This window comes from Telopea speciosissima, chromosome 5 (assembly GCF_018873765.1).
Source record: "Telopea speciosissima isolate NSW1024214 ecotype Mountain lineage chromosome 5, Tspe_v1, whole genome shotgun sequence".
In the NCBI taxonomy this organism is placed as follows: domain Eukaryota; kingdom Viridiplantae; phylum Streptophyta; class Magnoliopsida; order Proteales; family Proteaceae; genus Telopea; species Telopea speciosissima.
The window spans coordinates 5,644,319-5,658,744 of record NC_057920.1 but is presented as its reverse complement, the minus strand read 5'-3'; the positions used below and the strand labels follow the sequence as shown (position 1 = coordinate 5,658,744).

At 37.1% G+C, this 14,426-nt stretch overlaps 2 protein-coding genes across 4 annotated transcripts in view; both read left to right on the top strand.

The window, feature by feature from the left end:
* The window catches only part of LOC122661226 (phosphoglycerate mutase-like protein 1), a 26,958-nt gene extending 12,713 nt beyond the window's left edge, over positions 1-14,245 (top strand). Inside the window, exons 1-10 of one of the 3 annotated variants that reach the window (XM_043856568.1) lie at positions 413-584; positions 1,348-1,409; positions 1,573-1,680; positions 1,818-1,897; positions 3,062-3,224; positions 4,506-4,580; positions 4,715-4,803; positions 5,337-5,456; positions 5,739-5,783; positions 14,103-14,245. In XM_043856568.1, the coding sequence (XP_043712503.1) occupies positions 428-584; positions 1,348-1,409; positions 1,573-1,680; positions 1,818-1,897; positions 3,062-3,224; positions 4,506-4,580; positions 4,715-4,803; positions 5,337-5,456; positions 5,739-5,783; positions 14,103-14,226 (1,023 nt within the window). In that variant the 5' untranslated portion in view covers positions 413-427 and the 3' untranslated portion in view covers positions 14,227-14,245. Of the gene's footprint in view, positions 1-412; positions 585-1,347; positions 1,410-1,572; positions 1,681-1,817; positions 1,898-3,061; positions 3,225-4,505; positions 4,581-4,714; positions 4,804-5,336; positions 5,457-5,738; positions 5,784-5,904; positions 6,189-14,102 lie in introns of those variants that run through there. The other 2 variants (XM_043856567.1, XM_043856569.1) reach the window with 2 other exon arrangements.
* On the top strand, positions 11,457-13,215 carry LOC122661710 (phosphoglycerate mutase-like protein 1). The gene is made up of 6 exons (XM_043857209.1): positions 11,457-11,537; positions 11,681-11,788; positions 11,883-11,962; positions 12,167-12,332; positions 12,921-12,995; positions 13,123-13,215. The coding sequence occupies exons 1-6, from the start codon at positions 11,478-11,480 to the stop codon at positions 13,213-13,215; spliced, it is 582 nt and encodes a 193-aa protein (XP_043713144.1). The 5' UTR covers positions 11,457-11,477.
* Positions 14,246-14,426: the final 181 nt, after the last annotated feature.

Genomic DNA, 14,426 nt, shown 5'->3' with positions numbered 1-14,426 from the left:
TTACTCGAGGGTAAGTATGTCATAATAATCAGATTCCCGATGGCAAATAAGGAATATCGAAAAAGCTGCGACACTTTCCTCTAATGGCGCTTAAGAATGAATGAGTAGAAAATACTAAAATAGAGGATTTTTTTGGGGTCGAAACTCGAAAGCAGAAAATAGAAGATGAAAATACAGAAAGTTGAAAGAGAGACCTCAAGCATTTCGAGGAAGGCTCCTTCCTACGTTACGTGGAGATTGGGAGTTGTGACCGAGTCCGCAGAACGCTCTACTCAGTCACGCACGCGAAAGCGAAACCAATTTAAGCCCAACAAAAAATTTAATAAATGAAGAAGAAATTAGTAAAACCCATGGTAGCATTGTCTAGAGCAAGTGAGCACAACCCATTTAGCCATTTCTTCCTTCGTGTCTTCTGTAACCTTTTCCTATGCCAGCTCTCTCTTCTTCCATTTCCATTACCGTTTCAAGGTTCATACCCAGAGCTACCAGACGACTTCCCCTTTCTTTTCATGCACTTCCTACGACATCGACGACGACAGCCACAGCTCGCTCCACCACTTCCGTTTGCTTCTCCACTCTCACAAGTGAGTCATTATTACTTCTCTGATTTCCCACTCTCCGATTCCCCTCTCTCGCTAATTTTAATATTCGATTCCTGTTTATTTTCTTATTCGGATTATCTTTTACCACTTTGCTGAATCTGTTGATCATGTGACTTAACCATTAGAAAAGAGGCTACTTCAACTTGGTTCCCATTATCCATTTCCTTGAAATCCCCTCCATGGAAAACAGGAAACAGGGAACGAATCAAGATATTCTTATTCCTCCTCAATTTTGTTAGGAATAAGAATCTCTTTATTATTTCAACCAGGATCTCCTATATTGTTATTTATTGCACTTCAACTAGTTGCCTCTCTTATAATTGATCCACAAGTGTTCCTAATCAAGATATTCTTATTCCTCCTCCTCAATTTGGTGAGGAGGAATAAGAATCTCTTTATTATTCCAACCAGGACTTCCTATGTTTTCATTAATATTTGACAAAGGGGAATAACTTCTTTTGCACCTTCAATGAGTACCAAACTGGGTGTCCAATACTTTTCATTGATATTTGGCTTAATTCCCTCTGCCTACCTAGGTGATTCAATTCATGTTTATTGACTACCCTTTTCCCCACCCCAAGTTCCCCAACTGAAAAAAAAAAAAAGTTGAGTTAGTTTGGAAAATTTAAGTATTCAATTTCTCTATAGTTTACCTAACTATGTGCTGTTTTATTTTAGTTTTTTTTTTTTACTTTCTGAGGCTTTTGTTGCCTTTCTCTGATTAGTTTCATTGTTTGCATTGCAGATATGGATTGCACTCCAGGCCCTACTCTGTTTCCGTTGCATCGCTGTAAAACTTTGCACCTGGTTCGTGTCATTCTTATCTTTCTGTCTTTCATAGCATTGTAATCAATTATATGGTTTGTAGATATGAAGCTACTGCATTTGATCTGAAGGATGTCAAAATTGTCTTCTTTGTTTCTTTGCTGTGATTAATATGCATTGAGGGTCTTATAAACCTTTTATCCAGGTGAGACATGCTCAAGGGATTCACAATGTTGAAGGTGAAATTGACCATAAAGCATACCTATCTCCAAAACTTTTTGATGCACACCTTACCCCCTTGGGTTGGCAGCAGGTAATAGTTGGTCACTTCATCCCCCTGGGGTGACAGTCTTTCCAATTAAATAGAATTGCGTATGCTAACTCTAAAATATGCTTGGTAAGACCCTTAAGAAAATGCCTCAAAAAGCTTTTTATGGTGACTTTTAACAGGTTGATAATTTGCGTGAGCATGTTCACTCATCTGGACTTGCCAAGAGCATTGAGTTAGTTATTACATCCCCTCTTCTAAGGTATCAATTTGACAGGATTTCAAATTATTTTCATGGCTTAAGTAAGAGAAATTTGTTCTTTTATTTAACTAGCATCAAGCAACATGGTATTTTTTTTGCTTCTTTTAATCCCTGATTACCATGGGAGATTGGGAATATCTGAAAATATAACTTTTCCTTTACCTCCAGGGTTTCCACTTGAGACGTCTTAATTTCTGGTAGGTGTTATTTTGAAATAGATTATCAAGTACTGGACCTACTTCATTAAGTAAATGGGGTGAAAAAATGGATAACTAATAGCGTCACTCACACCTCTCTACCATTCTATTATTCTACTTACACTCTGTTGCACTAGAAGATTGCTTTCTCTTCCCCCTCCCCAAAGCCATAAAAACTGGAAGATAAATTGAAATATATCTTTTGCTTGGAAAATATGTAAATTAGTGTATATGATGCTCTGTTGGTTCCACGTGCGAGTGCTAGCACATGTTTACATGCACACACAATGTACTCATACAGGGTTCGATTTGCCAAATTTTATTTCAAATGACTTTCAAGTGTGCTTACAAGAGCTCTTATTGAAAAGTATAAATTGAAGCTTTCTAAACCGCTGTCTTGATTAGCTGAGCAAGATACGTGACCTGATGTAGATAAACAGATAGACAAGCCAATGTTATTGTTGCATAGATAGGCTGCCATCTCGATTGGCTATACATCAAATTATGTAGTGCGTTTTGACAATATGACTCACCGTTTGTTGTACTTCTTCCTTGAATCATCAGCTGTCTTACAGTTAAACAAAACATCGACTATTCAATTATTTCAAAGCTTTAATCTGCAACACAAAATGTTCAGTTTGGAAAGAGATTGATAGATCGGTAGCCGATACGCCACATGTCCTTCTAGACAGCATCCTGCTGATTTCTTCTTAGAGTATAAATAGATTGGTTGGTCACATATAGGTTTAGCTTCTTTTTTTTTGGGGGGGGGGGATTATTGAATATATAGGTTTAGCTGTTGGTATACCTCTTTTGATTTTGTTTATTTGATATTTTTGTAGTAGAATTATTTTGACATGCTATTTGGGAAATAGATTCTGTGTTTGTAGAAGGGTTCCTTACTGAGAAAATATCTATTTTTGTTATCCCATTATTACCTGCTATGGGTTTCTTTTGTGCTTTTTAGGACAATGCAAACAGCTGTTGGAGTGTTTGGTGGGGCGGGCTATGTAGATGGGATGGAGGCACCTCCACTAATGGTCTCAAAAGCTGGAAATAGTGACCGTCCTGCAATTTCAAGTATAGATTGCCCACCTTTCCTAGCCGTGGAGCTTTGTCGAGAACACTTGGTATGTCATACATTCTACTTATGATTTGCTTGATTCTGATATATGGTATATCATACATTCTACTTATAACTTGCTTGATTCTGATTTATGGTATGTCATACATTCTACTTATGATTTGCTTGAATTCTGATATAAATTTCAAAACTTGATGCAATACATCCCCCACCAAGAGGTTGCATGAGATCTTTCGATTGCAAGTTTTATTTCAGTTGGAGAATTTTTTTTGTATTGGAGATGGAGTAGGGACTGACATGAAGTGACCTGTCAAAGAGGTCCATTTTTTGGCAATTGGACAGATTTCGGTTCTCTCTGGTACTTCTTAGGTATCTGGGTCATTGCAGCCAAAATTGATAGCCGTGGCTGAAATTTGTTGCAGTATGAAATTGGGTTAACTGTTTTGGGCTGGATTTCTAGTTGTAGACTTCCGGCCCATATGTAAGTCGGGTCCATTTTCTTTCAGAGTTGGAGCATTTGAAACTTGATTTCATGTGGCCAGCGGAGTTCAGCCAATACCAGACTCAATCCATTTAAAACTATGATTAAACTTGTACCCAACCTGCCCCTTGAAACTTGCATAGGTCTTACCAATTTCTATGTCTGAAGAGATGAGTCCTGCAACTTATATCTTTGTGTACTTGCATTGGGGGGGGGGCAATATTTTCTCTGACCTAGATTTAATTCTGTCCGGACAAGAATATTCTATCTTGAATCTAGACCAGACAATAAGGTGTCCTCTGAACTAAAGCCCATTCATGTCTGAGTTTAACAATTCAAACGACTCAATTTAGTCTGTCTAACTTAGGGATATTAAAATATGTTAAATAATTGGCTGATTTAATCTTTAAGTTAAAAAAATTTTTAGTTTGGTTAAATAGATTTTGGGTTCTTAAAAGTTTTATTTTGCATTAACTAAACACAATCAGAGGAATTGCCTAAAGGAGGAAGCCATTTCTGACATGTCAACCTGGATTAGAACTGGTTTGGACTCGGACTGAGCTTCTCTGAAGCTTTTGTCCAGGTTGGATGTTGGTCAGACTGATAATCAAAGATGCCCGGTCATTGTCTGACCCAAACTAAGCTTTCTGGGTGTTTTTTTAATCCAATCCCTACTTGGGAATGTTTTATCAGTTTCTCTTGATATGTAAAGTTTATCAAACTATTTATAAGGAGGGGAAAAGAAGGGGGTTTGGTGGGTGAACATATGGATATGCATGTATCCCAGTTTTAATTAGTTTTTCACATTGGATTCCTTACACTTTTTCTGTGTACTATTGACTGCAGGGAGTTCACCCATGTGATAAGAGAAGAAGCATTCGGGAGTATCAGCCTCTTTTTCCTGCAATTGATTTTTCCCTGGCAAGTACTGTGTTAAGACTTCATTTTTGAAGTGCATAAACCTGCAGTTATGAAAATGATTTATCGTTTGCTTACTGAGAATTGGGTTATAGCTTAGTTGTAGGAAGTGTTATAATGTATGAATTTCTTTTCAGATAGAAAGTGATGAGGACATTTTGTGGAAGGCCGACATTAGAGAGACAAAAGAAGAAGTTGGAGCTAGGGGAATGAAGTTTATTAACTGGTGAATATGTTTCCCATCATTATTAACATATATGGTTGAAGCTGGTAAATACTGTTAAAAACAGACAGTAACGTGAGGCAGAAGGGTGGCATGGTATTTTGTACAATGGTAATTGAGGCATTAGGCTATATGTTCTCTTAGTCTAGTGCACATTGTCTTATACCATTTGTTATTATTGTACATTTCTGATGATCACTGATCCTGCTTACTCTTCTAATCTTAACTCTTCCTCCCCCCCCTCCCCCCCTCTTTTTTTTTTTTTCCTTTTTCTTTGTAAAGAACCCCTCCCTTGCTGCCTTTGGCTTTCTAAAAGTACAATGTCAAAAACTTCTTGATAGTGACATGAAAAGTCATACCAAGAAATATGAATGCCTTTATTGTTCTCATTCTTACTTGGACTGAATCAGATTGGAAGTTTGGCACCCTTTTCTATGGTTTTTTAGGTGCCATTCGTAGTGGTTAATTTTATGATTTCTCTAGATATTTAGCATACAATGGACTGATAGAAATGGGATCCAACTATTTCTTTATAGGTTGTGGACACGAAAAGAGAAGGAGATTGCAGTTGTTACCCATAGTGGATTCTTGGCTCATACCCTAAAAAATTTTGGAAATGACTGTCACCCAGAGGTGAAGAAAGAGATCTGCAAACGGTGAGTGTCAAACTAAATACAGTTTTGCTTTAGTTTGTACATAATGGCTTTGAATCTATATTTACTACTTACTAGAATGTGTTTTTAGCACGAACTATTTGTTATCAAATAGGTAAGGTTATTGTTGAATATGGAATTGTCCAAATTCCACCTTCATGCTAACAACTAGCAACCAACCAACTCAGGTGGTAATAGTTCAATTATCAGTGCTGTCTTTTGTTCTAGTTCTTAATGACAAACGAGGGAATGACTAATCCATGACTTTAACATCTGCACTTGCAGCTATGCTAATTGCGAGCTCCTCTCCGTGGTGATCGTTGACAGAGGGTGAGTCTTGCAAACCCATTTAGAGAGAACTTGTGCTTTCTTACGCAGGAGGTTCTTTTTTATTGCTACCATACTTTATTTCCTTTTTTTCCCCCCTCTTACAGTTTCTTATGAACTGCAGTATGAAAGGATCGGACACCTCAACAACTAATTTTCCAGGAATAATTCCTCGTGGACCTGATCTCCCCAGTGAAGTTGCTGATGAGAATCAGAAAGAGATGGGAGTTCCCAATTCTTCAGCCTAATTGGTGGGCAAGTTATAAGTTGAAATCTTATTCACCCATGATAGCATTTTTGGGAAGTGGGTATGAAGGTTCCCACTTCATTTAGGATAAACCGTGCTGGTTTTTTAGGCTATGCCAATATATTCTTTAAAAGATTTTTACCATTCAGAGATAGTGGTAGACCTTCTAGCAGAAGAACTGTTGGATTAAAATTCTATTCCATGGTTAGAATTGCATTCATGTTTTGTGTGGCATGTTGTCAATGCCCGTAACAGGGAGATTCCTATAGCAATGTTTTTCCTTTTGTAAGGGGTGGGTGGAGGGGGGGGGGGGGAATAATACTACAATGGGTACGAGTGTACGGCAGCTGTACAGTGGGAGTACCTTACATTGGCAAGATGCATGATCGTAGTATATGTTCTGTCAATAACCTTAATAGGTAGTCCCCAGGTATTGCAGCACCGTATGTTTAATTTCATTTACAGGAATCAGGTTCGTATTAGGAGAACGTTGGGGATAAAGGGTTTTCAGGAATCAGTCTTGCATTATGAGAAAGGTGAGGGAGACAGAACACCAAGCTTTCTAATCCTACTTTTTCCAGAGTTTCTTTGGTGCATTGTGGTTCATATATTTTGTAATTTCTTGGCGGAATTAGGCTGAGGTTTGTTTCAGTTTCAACCATTGCACATGATGGAAGAAAAAAGTTATTACTTTAAATACAGAAAAAGTAACACACAAACCCCTCCTAGAGTTTTTGTTTGTTCCAATATACCTCTCACGATACCCATTCCAGTCCTCTCCCACCCCGCATTCACTCTGGGTGGAGGGATTCTCGGTCTTTTTAAATAAGGGAACATTAGAGTACTTTAGGTCGGATCACATTCTTGTACGAAAAGCCAGCCACATGGAATCCACTAGGATTTGGATCCTCTGTGGCCTGGGGTTGAGCAGCCATCATGATGCACTCAACTCCTAGGCCACCACATCAGATTCAATGTCGATCCAATGGTTCCCAGACTGCAGAAGATCAAAGTCCAATCCACTAATGGAAGAGAGGAGTGGATTCCATGTGGCTGGCTAAGGGCGTACATACATGATTACGTTCTCGTACGAGAGTGGGATCCGAGCTCTAGTTTTCATGGCATGTTCATTATGGAATCCTTTTTTTTTTTTTTTTGGTAAGCATTATGGAATCCTTTAAAAGCATCAAATAACAACTATGTGACAACTCATAGGATTTTAATCCTCTTCAATTCCTAAAAGTGTGCAGTGCGGGCCAGGTGGAGATGTTGACACCTGGCAGTTCGGACATCTAACGGTCCAATTCTTTTTTCTTCTCGAGCTCGGCACCATTGGATATCTGAGCTGCTTGGTGTCGACATCTCCACCTAGCAATGTCGGATTGCACACATTTAGGAAATTGGAGAGGATTATTTTCCCAATTCGTATGGGAAAGATATTTTTATGGATATATAGACTTCTGGGCTTTCAGCCTAATAGAATCTTAGTTAGCCAAAATGCAAGATAAAGCTTCGATAGAAAATGAATGTTAGGTTGAGTATATTACAAGATAATAGGGTAGAGCTTTGTGGTGGATTTTTTAACACCATTAAAGCTTCTCTTAGAGATTTCTTTATCGTCGAAAATCCATTACTAAATGTGGCACAAAAGTTTTTTAAGTAACCCATATATAATGTACCTTTTAGCCGTGGTTTTTTTTATCGTCATTAATTAAAAATAAAAATATTCGCTTTATTATGGTGGTTTAGTAACCGCTACTAACAGTAAGTATTTTTAATAAAAAAATCCACCCCTACCAAATCCGAATCCGGATCCTCTACCCATGTGGGTTTCACTCCATGTGGTGAGAACCGCTCAAACAGAATTTCCACCACATCTGACATAGGGTCAGAGTGGATCAGAGGTATGGAGATTCTGTTTGAATGGTTCTCACTAGGGGTGAAACAGGTCCAGGTCCTCTTAGCTCAGCCCAAGCCCAACCCGGCCCTGAGGTCGGACTTAGAAATAAAGCTGGAAAATTGAAAAAACAAAACCATTTACTTGTGGTACTGTCTTTTTTTTTAAATTAAAAATAGCACATATAGGGGCGACCTTAGTAGTCCATTTCAATATGAAATTTATCTGAAGTTGCACCCACGAGTTACTACTTCAGCACGGGGTTGCAAGTTGAGTAAAACCACAAACACTATAAAGGAAAAAAAATATGCAATACAACTCTGGTTCCTCATAGTAGAGCATTTAACAAATAAGGAAAAAAAAATCATTTACAGGGATCATTCATATAAGGTCTACCATTTTGAGTCACTTGGATGGGTTTTTTTTTTTTTTTCTTTTTTAAAGGAGTCAATGTTTCCCTTCAAACTTTGCTTTTGTTTCATCTATCAAAACAATATCATCAGCAAAAACTATATATCAAGGGACCTGATATTGAATAACTCTGGTTAATTCATCTATGAAAAGCGTAAAAAATAAGGATATAATTGAGAATTCACTACATTGTTCCCTATAGTTCTTACAATAATTACTATACTATTATACATATAGTTAACTATGTCCACACATTTACATGAGACACTTTTCTTCTCTAATATTTACCAAATTGACTCTCTAGTGACTCTGTCATAAGGTTTTTTTAGTTTAATAAAGACGATATGTATATCCTTCTTGCATTCCCAAAAATTTTCCATGAGTCTCCAAAGCAAGTATATAGTATTGATCTTCCTAGTATAAAACTAACTGGTTATCTATAATAATAGTTTCTTGTCTCATGTGTTGGTGTATACACCCATTGATACAAAATGCCATTACATGAGATGCTACATGATTGAATAAGGTGATATAACCCTATGATCTATGAATATTGGATTTCATAATAGTTATTCATAGTGGAATCCAAGGGGTCATTCTATATTACAAACGTAATTGGCACTCATAATCATATGTTATTTATTATTGCCAAGCATATGCGACAGTAAGTCAATCTCGAGCAATGGTATTGTAGATAGCCTAACAAGAAAGGTCATCAATTTCGTGTAAGTCAATTTGGCCGCATTCCATTCCTTAGCTTCGATCATGAGCTAGTTGTTCAAGAGGCCTTGAGTATTCTACGAAATTCTAATGAATGACTTTTCTTATTACCAAAAGAAAAAAGTCAGTCTCGAGCAATTATATATGTAAAATATTCCGAAATGGTGAGTCACGGATTAGTTAAATAATACACAATAATCATTACAAACAAAATCACATACGTATGTTAGTTATTTCGGCCATGATGTGTGGGATTTTTCAAAAAAAATAGATTTATATTAAATAAGAAGAAAAACAAGTCCTTTATAATATTACTAAAAGAAAAGGTGACGTATAGGAATTTCATGTAAGACAATTTGACCGCATTCCATTCCATATCTTTACGAGCTAATTGTTCAAGAAGCCTTGTATATTCCATGAAATTCTAATGAATGACCTTTCTTATTACCAAAAGAAAGAAAAAAGTCAATCTCGAACAATTATATATGTAAAATATTCCGAAGTGGTGAATCATGGATTAGTTAAAAAAATACACAATAATCAGGCAAAATGGTCGCGGTACTTACTTAAGAATTAGTTTGCGGAACGTTCTTCTCTCATTACCGTCGATTTCACCAAACAAAATCTGAACCGTAAAAATGTATAAACCTGTTAGTGTTAGACTGGTTGTCATTGCGACAGTCGGTTTCTATGTTTATCAACAACCTTACCACTTCATCGCATGGAGATCTCCCTCGCGCAGTCCCCTTCCCTGCTCTCCCTCTCCTTGATCGGCGATGGCATTGCAGCGATATCTCATTTCAATCCCTCTCTTTTCTCTCGTCTGACCTAATTGGTTCAAATAAAGATTTTTTTTTGGGCGGGGCGGGGATGGTGAACTCAACTGGAACCCTAATGAGGAGCGATCTTCTTTGTGCACTAGTAGAAACCCCAAATCACTTTTGACACATTAAAGAAAAAGAAGAAGAAAAAATGACGAAGAATCATTGGGAGAACGGAATATTCGCTTCTTGCTCTTCTCTTGGACTTCAATCCTCTTTATGCAAACAACTCCGTGGTTTTGCTCTGTCTCTCTCTCTCTCTCATTTATGCTCTGAACTGGTTACTCGTTATTTTAAAGTAATTACAGTAAGAAGTGAAAATCTGCGACATGTATTTCATCAAAACAAATGAAATCCTGCACTCTTAACCGATCCCCCAAACGATTCAGATTCTGCTTCGTGAAATTAATGGTTAATAGAGAAGGACGTTCTGCAAACTAATTCTCACGTACGTACTGCGACCATTGACCCCAATAATCATTACAAACAAAATCACATACGTAAGTTATCTATTTTATTTCGGCCGTAATGGGTGGGAATTTTTTTAAAAATAGATTTATGTTTAATAAGAAGAAAAACAAGTCCTTTATAATATTTTACTAAAAGAAAAGGTTACGGACAGGGGTATGATTGATTGATAGATTGGATCATGTTTAATAAGAAGAAAAACAAGTCCTTCATAATATTACTGAAAGAAAAAGTGGCGAAATGGGGTATGGTTGATAGATTTAGGTTTAATAAGAAGAAAAACAAATCCTTTATGATTTTATTAAAAGAAAAGGTGACGTTTAGAGGTATGGTTGATCGGTAGGCTGACTTCCTCGAAGAAATTTGTTATGCAATGCTACTTACTTGAGGACTTCTATTTACCAAAAAAAACTATATGTGTTGGCGTTTTTTGTGGGGAGCGTGCATGGGCTTGCATGCGTGGAGGCCAATAACGCATACATTGGCATTATGGGGGTGTGATAGTCATTTTGTCTTCTCTATGTCTAAACATAGGTGGTACACTCCTCACAGAGAACTTTTCAATAATTGATTTGGATTGATATTGATATCAATATCGATGCAGATAAAATGTGTGTGTGTGTGTGTGTGTGTGTGTGTGTTCCTAATCAAGATATTCTTATTCCTCCTCATCAATTTGATTAGGAATAAGAATCTTTTTATTATTCCAACCAGGTTCTCCTATGTTGTTATTTATTCCACTGCAACGTATTGCCTCTCTTATAATTGGTCTTCAATTTGGCGAAGAGGAATAATAATCTATTTATTAGTCCAACCAGGACCTCCTATGTTTTCATTCATTAATATTTGACAAAGGGGAATAAAACTTCTGTTACTCCTTCAAATAAGTTCCAAACTGGTTGGGTGTCCAATACTTTCATTGATATTTGCTTTAATTCCCTCTGCCTACCTACCTACCTACCTAGGTGATTCAATTCATGTTTATTGACCCACCCCTACTCCCCCAACTGAATTTTTTTTTTATTTTATTTTATTTTTTTTGGAGTTAGTTTGGAAAATTTAAGTATTGAATTTCTCTATAGTTTGTAACTTTTAACTCTATGCTGTTTTCTTTGAGTTCTTGCATTGCAGAAATGGATTGCACTCCAGGCCCTGCTCTGTTTCCTTTGCATCGCTGTAAAACTCTGCACCTGGTTCGTTGGTGTCGTTCTTATCTTTTCTGTCTTTCGTATCCTTGTAATCAATTATATGGTTTCTTGATATGAAGCTACTTATATACTGCATTTGATCTGAAGGATGTCAAAATTGTCTTCTTAATTAAAAACCTTTTATCCAGGTGAGACATGCTCAAGGAATTCATAATGCTGAAGCTGAAATTGACCATGAAGCGTACCTATCTCCAAAACTTTTTGATGCACACCTTACCCCCTTGGGTTGGCAGCAGGTACTAATAGTTGGTCACTTCATCCATCCCCAACAGGGGTGTGTGACCCTTAAGAAAATGCCCTCAAAAAGTGTTTTTTGTGTTGATTTAACAGGTTGATAATTTGCGTGAGCATGTTCACTCATCTGGTCTTGCCAAGAGAATTGAATTAGTTATTACATCTCCTCTGTTAAGGTATTCATCAATTTGCAAGTAACAAAAATTTGTTCTTTTTATTTAAATATCATCAAGCAACATGGTATGTTCTTATTTGGGAAATAGATTCTTCTGTATTTTGTAGAGGGGTTCCTTAATCCTTACAGATCGAGAAAGTATGTATTTTTTTTTTTGTAATCCCATTATTACCTGATATGGGTTTCTTCTTTTGTATTTTTTTAGGACAATGCAAACAGCTGTTGGAGTATTTGGTGGGGCAGGCTATGTAGATGGTGTGGAGGCACCTCCTCCACTAATGGTCTCAAATGCTGGAAATAGTGACCGTCCTGCAATTTCAAGTATAGATTGCCCACCTTTTCTAGCCGTGGAGCTTTGTCGAGAACACTTGGTATGTCATACATTCATTCTACTTATGATTTGCTTGATTCTGATCTATGGTATGTCATACATTCTACTAATGATTTGAAAGGGGTTTGCTGGTGGTTGAACATATATATGTGTTAGACCTAGTTCCTGAGACGGGAGCTTAGGAAGGAAGAAGAGACAGAAGGGAAAGATAGAGAGAAGAAGAAGAGGTTTAAAGAGATATTTCTATTCATGCCTTTCGAATGACTTGATTACATGCATCCATATAAAGAAGGATTGGACTCATAACTAACTTTTGTTATTATTCACTGACACTCTGCCTTGCTAATACCTATACCAATCATTCCCTTTAACAACTCATGACACCTGACCTTACAACTCACTAGTACCTTATACATAATCATTCAACCTCGTAGGACGCCTCTTGTTCCTTTGTGTGCTTTGCAAGCTAATTGAGGTAGATGGGGCCTTGGCCACATCACTAGCCACATCACTAGCCCCCCACGTGGCATAGTCGTAACAAAATGGATATGCATGAATCCCAGTTTTAATTAGTTTTTTCACATTTGGATTCCTTACACTTCTTTTCTATGTGTACTATTGACTGCAGGGAGTTTACTTATGTGATAAGAGAAGAAGCATTCGGGAGTATCAGCCTCTTTTTCCTGCAATTGATTTTTCCCAGGCAAGTACACTGTGTTAAGATTTCATTTTATGAAGTTATGAAAATGATTTATCGATCATTTATTTACAGAGAATTGGGTTATAGCTTAGTTGTAGGGAAGTCTTATAATGTATGAATTTCTTTTCAGATAGAAAGTGATGAAGACATTTTTTGGAGGGCTGACATTAAAGAGACAGAAGAAGAAGTTGGAGCTAGGGGAATCAAGTTTATTAACTGGTGAATACGTTAATTTCCGTTTAATAGAGGCACATTAGGCTATATGTTCTCTCATTCTAGTGTGCATATTGTCTTATACTTACCATTTCTTATTATTGTACATTTCTGATCATCACTGATCCACCTGCTTACTCTTCTAAGCTTAATTCTCCTCTTTTTTTGTTTTTTTTTTTTTTTTTTTTTTTTGTTTTGTTTTTCATTAGTAAAGAACCCCTCCCTTGATGCCTTTGGCTTTCTAAAAGTACAATGTCAAGAACTGCCTTTATTGTTTTCATTCATTCTTACTCGGACTGATTCAGATTTGGATGATTGGCACCCTTTTCTATGGTTTTTTAGGTGTCATTCTTGCTGCTAATGGTTAATTTTATGATTTCTCTAGAAATTTCCGCATACAATGAACTGAGAGAGAAATGAAATGAGATCCAACTATATATATATATTTGTATTTATAGGTTGTGGACACGAAAGGAGAAGGAGATTGCTGTTGTTACCCATAGGGGATTCTTGTCTCATACCCTAAGTAATTTTGGAAATGACTGTCATCCAGAGGTGAAGAAAGAGTTTTGCAAACGGTAAGAGTGTTGAATTGTCCGAATTCCGGCCACATTCATGCTAACAACTATCATCAACCAACCAACCAGGGAATTAATTGTCTTTAATTTGTTCTACTTCTTAATGACAAACCAGGCCGGGAATGACTAATCCATGATTTATTAACATCTGCACTTGCAGCTATGCTAATTGCGAGCTCCTCTCCGTGGTGATCGTTGACAGAGGGTGAGAGTCTTGCAAACCCCATTTAGAGAGTACTTATTGTGCTTAATTTCTTATGCAGGCAGGAGGTTGTACCTTTTTTAACCCCCACCTCTTACAGTTTCTTATGAACTGCAGGATGAAAGGGTCGGACACCTCAACAACTAATTTTCCAGGAGTAATTCCTGGTGGAGCTGATCTCCCCAGTGAAATTGCTGATGAGAATCAGACAGAGAAGGGAGTTCCCAATTCTTCAGCCTAATTGGTGGGCAAGTTATATGGTGACTTCTAATATTAATAATTCACCAAAGATGATAGCATTCTTGGTTGGGAAGTAGGTATGAAGGTTCCCGCTTCATTTAGTATAAAACAAACCGTGGCTATACCAAACCGTCCTGTTGTAAGGGTGATAATACTACAATGGGTACGACAGCTGTACGGTGGGATGATCACCTTGAATAT

Coding starts and splice junctions, on each gene's coding strand:
- LOC122661710 (XM_043857209.1), top strand. CDS start 11,478: ATGGATTGCACTCCAGGCCCTGCTCTGTTTCCTTTGCATCGCTGTAAA. Junction 11,963..12,166: donor ATTACATCTCCTCTGTTAAG/GTATTCATCAAT, acceptor GTATTTTTTTAG/GACAATGCAAACAGCTGTTG. Junction 12,996..13,122: donor CTGCAATTGATTTTTCCCAG/GCAAGTACACTG, acceptor ATTTCTTTTCAG/ATAGAAAGTGATGAAGACAT.